Source organism: Tupaia chinensis, unplaced genomic scaffold, assembly GCF_000334495.1.
Source record: "Tupaia chinensis unplaced genomic scaffold, TupChi_1.0 Scaffold000063_1, whole genome shotgun sequence".
In the NCBI taxonomy this organism is placed as follows: domain Eukaryota; kingdom Metazoa; phylum Chordata; class Mammalia; order Scandentia; family Tupaiidae; genus Tupaia; species Tupaia belangeri.
This window is the reverse complement of record NW_006159521.1, coordinates 479454-485811: the sequence shown is the minus strand read 5'-3', so window position 1 is coordinate 485811 and position 6358 is coordinate 479454. Positions and strand designations below refer to the sequence as shown.

The window sequence follows — 6358 nt, the reverse complement described above, 5'->3', positions numbered from 1 at the left end:
GAGAGACAGAGGAGAGAGGGAAAAGTACCCCATGTGGAGAGACAGAGGAGAGAGGGAAAAGTACCCCATGTGGAGAGACAGAGGAGAGAGGGAAAAGTACCCCATGGGGCGTGGTCACGCTGCCACCCTCGTCTGTTTCTTGTTGGGATTTTGGGTGTGCACACACGCGCATCTGGTGGGTTTTTCAAACTGCTAGGGCTGGGATTTGAACTGCCAGTGCCAGGATTCATGCAGTCAGCCATGCAGGATCTGGCTCCCTCAACCACCCGCCCAGGTTTAGTTTCATTTTTAAAGCAGTGTGTCTGCGTCAAATATGAGAGGACAGACTCGCAGGTGCGCCTGGTTGGAGTGCTGGCCACGGTTCCCGGGGGCAGGGAGGCAGCGGGCTGGCCTGCAGGGCTGCAGCTCTTTACAGACTTGCTCTGTGACGCTGGGCATGTGCTTCCCCTCTCTGGACCTCAGCTTCTGTGCCTGTAAATGCGGGCCACTCCATCAGGTCCCAGGGGCCTTGGAGGGTCTGACAGGTCGCCCTTGTTTGCTGGCCCCTCCAGGAGGGAAACACGGCCCTCCACCTGGCTGCTAGCCGGGGCCACGTGGCTGTGCTACAGCGACTCGCCGACATCGGGCTGGACCTGGAGGAGCAGAACAGGGTGAGTCGCCGCTGGGAGGTGGGTGTGCAGATTGCTGGTGGGGGCCCCCTCCCTGCCTCGAGGCGCCCCCAGCCCCTGGTACAGTCTGATTTCCCCGGTATAGGCCCTGGGCCAGGAGGCCGAGTTGTCAGACTCACGCTGGCTGGAGTATGAGGGGACAGATGGAGGGCAGGGGCTCAGATGGCGGAAGGGTCAGGAGGACGTGAGCAGACGCGTGCTGTGTGTGGTCCGCAGAGGGAGGAGCATGGCAGAAGCAGGGTCCGGTCCACCGAGGGCCAAGGGCCGACGCACTGTCCTGGGGAGCAGGGCCTGGAGAGCTCAAGGGCGCCTGAGCTGGGGCCCAGGGCCGCCCTCTCCCCTGGGTTCAGCCTCAGCCTCCCACCCTGTCGCGTCTGTCCCTGTGTGTTTCAGGAAGGACTGACTGCCCTGCACATGGCTGCTGAAGGGAGCCACCCCGACTGCGTGCAACTCCTCCTCGGGGCCGGGAGCGACGTGAACGCCCTCACCCAGGTAGCCGGGCCTCCCGAGGTGCCACCCGTCCTTGCTGAGCCCTAGGTGTGTCAGCAGTCACAGCCACCGAGATTCCTGAACTGTGTGAGCAGAAGCCTGGGGCCAGGCCGGGCTCTGGTCCTGCCTCTGCACTGTGGGCCCTGTGCCCCAGCAAGTTACTTGCCTTCTCTGAGCCTCATTTCCCAACTAAAACGGACGTGTGTGTGTGTGTGTGTGTGTGTGTGTGTTTTCGAGGTTTTTGCCATAGGGCGCATGTGCTCATGAGAGAGAGAGAGAGAGAGAGAAAGAGAGGGAGAGAGAGTGTGTGACAGTGAGAAGGAAAGTGAGAAATCACCCGGGGAGGAAGGCCACCATGCTGCAATCCCTTCTCTTCCTTTTTCCTCCTGGGATCTTGGGTAAAAGCACATATATGTGCCTGATATGATTTTTCAAGTCACTGGGTCTGAGACTCAAACTGTGGTCAACCGTGTGGGAGTCCAGCGCCCTAGCCACAGAGCCTGCTGGGCACTATATGTATTTAAAATCTGCCAGATGGCACACGCGCTCACCGCAGAGAGAAGGGAGAGGGGGAAGCACCTACAGCGGGGCATGATTATGGCATTACCCCTCCTCCTCCATGTTTCCAGCCTGTCGGGATCTGGGGCACGCACATGCGCCCTGTGCTCCAGGCTGTGAACTGCACGGTCAGCCACGTGGGACCTGGCTCCCTAAGCCCTAGGTTCTGGGGTTGGCCCTAACACACACTTCCTTTTTTCCAGTGCTGTGAGGGTCAGTGCCGTGTCCAGAACAGGATGGCTGCTTGACACCTGTGAGTGTCTTTTTATTGTTGGGCTCCTAATAGCTCCCAACACCCCACTGTAACCACTACCGCAGAGAAACTACCCACTTTACAGATGAGAAAACTGAAGTTTTCTCAGGGCCACAAACTGGTATGGAGCAAAGCCAAAGGGCCAACAGGTGGCATGGTGGTTAAGGCGCCGGACTCCCACATGGCCTACTGCAGTTCAAGGCCTGGACCTGGTGTGCCTAAGCATGTGTGTGTGTGCCTAAGGTCCCAGGAGGAGAGTGGAGGAGAAGGGATTACGGCATGACCATTCCCCCAGTGGGTGCTTTCTTGCTTTCTGTCTGTCTCTCTGGCAGGCACACACCCACTGTAGTAAAACATCTCTCTCTCAAAAGGAAGAAGGAAAAATTAGAGTACAGGCTGGTTCCCCTGGCTCCAGAGCTCCTGCCCCTGCTGGGGTGTCCTCTGACAGGGTCACCCTCCTGCGCTGTGGCCACCACAGCCTCCTCTCCCTCACTGTGGACTCTTAGTTCCGCCAGCGCGAATCCTCCTCTGAGACCTAGAAAGGGACTGTGGCCTCTCCTTGGGAAGGCCACGCATTGGGTAGGGAGTTAGCATTCTTGTTTTGCTTTTTTATTTTTATTTTTTTATTTGTAAGTGTATTTACTTCTTCCACAGGTGAGGAAAACAGAGACAGGCACCCCAACAGGGTCTTCATGCTGTGGCCCACCCCCAGGCTGACCAGCCCACCCCCAGTGTCCTCAGAGATGCTGGGATGTGAACCCAGATCCTTCCCATGTGGGTTCAGTTGCTTTCACCACTGAGCCACTGCCTGGCCCTACTTTCCAATTTAATTGCCAGGGGCACGTGTGCTTGCTAGAGACAGAGACAGAGAGAGGGCCAAAGGACCCCACAATGGGTTATGGTCACGTCACAATCCCTTCTCCATCTCTCCATCTCTCCATCCCGTCAGGATTATGGGCATGCGCGCACATACTCCTGGCATGTTTTCAAGGCACCGGGGCTAGGATTTGAACTGTGGTCAGTCACATAGCTCCGGGGCCAGCCTCCATCTTGCCAGGGTGTCATTGGTTTCTGTAGCCTCGGGGTCTCCTGGGGATAATGGTCCCGGGGTTGTGAGACTACATGGAATTCTGGATCCCAGCAACCCCGCGGTGCAGGCTTGTGACGCTGCACCGATGCTGCTTCCCTCCAGAAGAAGTTGAGCTGCCTCCACTACGCGGCCCTCCGCGGCTCCGAGCACGTGGCCCGAGCGCTTATCCGTGCAGGATGCTGCACCAACATGGCCGATCACGTAAGTGTGGGGGCCTGCGACGAAAGGAGAGCCACAGCAATGTCTTCCGCAACCACACGAGGGAAGTGCAGGAGGAGGAACTGGCACTTCAGGTCCTTGGGGTGGGGCGGGGGACAGGGCATTCGGGCAGTCTGGGATAGGAGTAGAAACCAAGCTTGCAGTTCCTCCCCCTGAATGACCTCTCGGCTCCATTCATTCATGAGCCTCTAGTCATCTTTTATAATGTATTACTGGGTGAGCCTCGTTTTTTTTTTTTTTTCTTGTTTGGTATACAGCAGGAACAATATAATCTTGTTCCTTTTTTTGTTTTGGTTTTGCTATAGGGCATGTGTGCTCGCCAGAGAGAGAAGGAAAGCAAGAAATCACCCGCCGGGGTGATGGCCACGTAAGCCCTTCTCCTCCAGCCTCCTCGGGACTTTGGGCACGTGCTCACGCACACTTGGCGTGACTCTCAAGCCGCCGAGTCTGGAATTTGAACTGTGTGGTTGGCTATGTGGGGTCTGGCCACCTTCACTTTCACACCACACCACCTGCTGGCCCACTGGTGTTAAAATCTTTTCTTTCTTTTTTAAAAAATTATTATTTAATTTTATTATTATTAATAGCACTATTTTAAATTTGCTATAGGGCATGTGTGCTCACCAGAGAGAGACAGAGAGAGAAAGTGAGAAAGTGAGCCACCAGGCCTGGGACTCAAACCACGGTCAGCTATGTAGGAGTCCAGCTCCCTAAGGCAGATGTGCTTATCAGAGAGACAGAGAGATAGAGAGAGACAGAGGGAGAAAATGAGAAAGTAACCCACCAGGTTTGGGACTTGAACTGCAGTTGGCCATGTGGGAGTCCTGTCCCTTAACCGTCATGCCACAGGCTGACCTCACAATCTTTTCAATTATTGATGAACTTTTCCTTTCCCCGGCCTGAACTAGTCCTGGCAGCAGTGGGCGTGCTTGCTCTGTGCTGCGTTCTAAGCTTTCGATGCTCAACGCATGAGGCTGTTCTTCCACAATGAGTACCACCTCTGCCATCCATCGCCTTCGTCTTGCACTGTCCCATGTCCGTGTGTCACCATGTCACCGAGACAGGGGATGCTGTAGGGTCATTTAGTCAGAGGGCCGTGGGGGACTTTGGGGATGGTGTCTTCCGGCCTCGGAATGAGATCTCTATTCTGGTCCTGGCGGGCTTTCTTATTCGTTTGTTTCATTAAACACCTGCGTAGGTGCTGAGGGGTGTGGGAAGGTGGTGTCTACACAGTCCCTCTTAGCTGTGTGTCCTTGGGCGAGTCACTCCAGCGTTCTAAGCCTCACCGTTTCCACTGGGAGATGAAGATGCTAACTCGAATCTCATTCCTGTAGACCTCTAGGTCAATGTGTGTCAATGAGGTTATCGAAAATCTGAGGGTGCAGTTGCTGGAAGGGGTCTAGGAAGGCGAACGGCAGAGCAGGGAAATGACTTGCCCAGGGTCACATAGCGAGTCCCTAGCACGGCAGTCTCACAGACCCCCACCCACTTCGAGGATCAGTTGTGAGCTCTAGGAATTCAGGCTTTGGGCCTGAAAATGCCTCAGGCCACTCTTTAATATTATTTAAACATAATTATTTTATTTAATTGTATTTCATTATTATTTAATTTGACCAGAGAGAAACAGAGAGAAAGAGGGAAAGTGAGAAAGCAAGTCGCCAGGTCCAGGACTTGAGCCACGGTCAGCCATGTGGGAGTGGGAGTCCAGCACCTCAACCACCACGCCACCTGCTGGCCCCACGGCCACTCATTTAAACAGCTAGGAGGGCTGGGGCCACCGCGCGGTGTGGATGTTAAGGTTCTGGATCCCACATGCTTGACTGCATGGTTGGGGTCTAAGACGTGGTGGCTTGAAAATCACACTGGGTGCATGTGTGTGTGTGCCCAAAATTCCTAGAGGAGAATGGAGGAGAAGAGGCCGTGGCGTGGCCATCCCCCCGGGGGTGATTTCTCACTTTCCCTTCCCTCTCTCTCAGTCGCTCACTCTGGCCAGTGCTTGTGCCTGATCACATAAACAAACAAAAGAAGCTAGAAGGGCCAGACTAGAGGCCCTGTGCCCTCCCTCTGCCGCCCCAGCCCCAGCCTGCAGCTGGGCAGTCCCTCCCGGGACGCGGATGACCTGGCGTCTCCCCACAGCAGGGCGCCACTCCTGTGCACCTGGCCGTGCAGCACAACTTCCCTGGGCTGGTCCAGCTCCTCATTGACGCCGGCTGTGACTTGGATGCCACCGACCATGTGAGTGGCTACAGAAACTCCTGGGCTCCAGGAGGCCCCTGGGTCCCACCCGGGCAGGGCAGGGCAGGGCAGGGCTGAGGTCAAGAAGAAGAATGCAAGGTCTGTACAGGGGTGGCCTTCGGGTGGTGGGCTATGACGGCGAGTAGGGTGTTTTCCTTCTTTCCACTTCTTGTTTTTGCCACCTCCAAGGGTGAATGTGACATTTACATTAAACCCAGTTCAGCCTCTGCCCTGTCCTCCCATAGGCCTCACAGAAACTTCGCCAAGGCCCCGCTGGGAGTGTCCCAGCTAGTCTTGTCCTGGCTTTGTGCTGCGGGCCTCCCCTACCTGCTTTTCTGCTCACCTGCCCCCTGCTTTCCTCCCCAGAGGCAGCAGACGCCCCTCCACCTCGCCGCCGAGAACGCCTGGCAGGACATAGCGGAGATGCTTCTCATCGCTGGGGCTGACCTAACCCTGAGAGATAAGGTGCCTCTGCTAAGTGACCTCTCTCCGCGCAGAGACCCTGCTACAGATGCCTTCCCTGCTCCCTCTCAGAGCGCTCAAGGCCTCCTATCGTTATATACCAGCTTAAATGCTGCCTCCTGCAGGAAGCCTTCCTACCCTTCCACCACGTTCCCCTCTTTCCTCTGAGGCCCCTCTGCCCCTGGCCACCCCACTCTTGGTCCAGGCCCGTGACATGGTTTCTTTGTGTTTCCCGGCCCCCATCAGACCGTCAGCTCCTTGAGTCACCTGGTGGGAGGAGGGGGTGAACGGATAGAAGAGTCCCTCGCCACCGCCCAGTGACCCCTGCATGTGGGACAGGCTTTGAGGCAGGGTCCCAGCCCGTCGTGCTGCAGGTGGCTCAGG

General features: G+C 56.3%; 1 protein-coding gene across 1 annotated transcript in view; it reads left to right on the top strand.

Annotated features, from left to right (window-relative positions):
• The window catches only part of ANKDD1A (ankyrin repeat and death domain containing 1A), a 39135-nt gene that overhangs the window by 22306 nt on the left and 10471 nt on the right, over positions 1-6358 (top strand). Inside the window, exons 8-12 of the mRNA XM_027766071.1 lie at positions 552-650; positions 1062-1160; positions 3161-3259; positions 5414-5512; positions 5879-5977. Of these exons, the coding sequence (XP_027621872.1) occupies positions 552-650; positions 1062-1160; positions 3161-3259; positions 5414-5512; positions 5879-5977 (495 nt within the window). The remainder of the gene's footprint in view (positions 1-551; positions 651-1061; positions 1161-3160; positions 3260-5413; positions 5513-5878; positions 5978-6358) is intronic.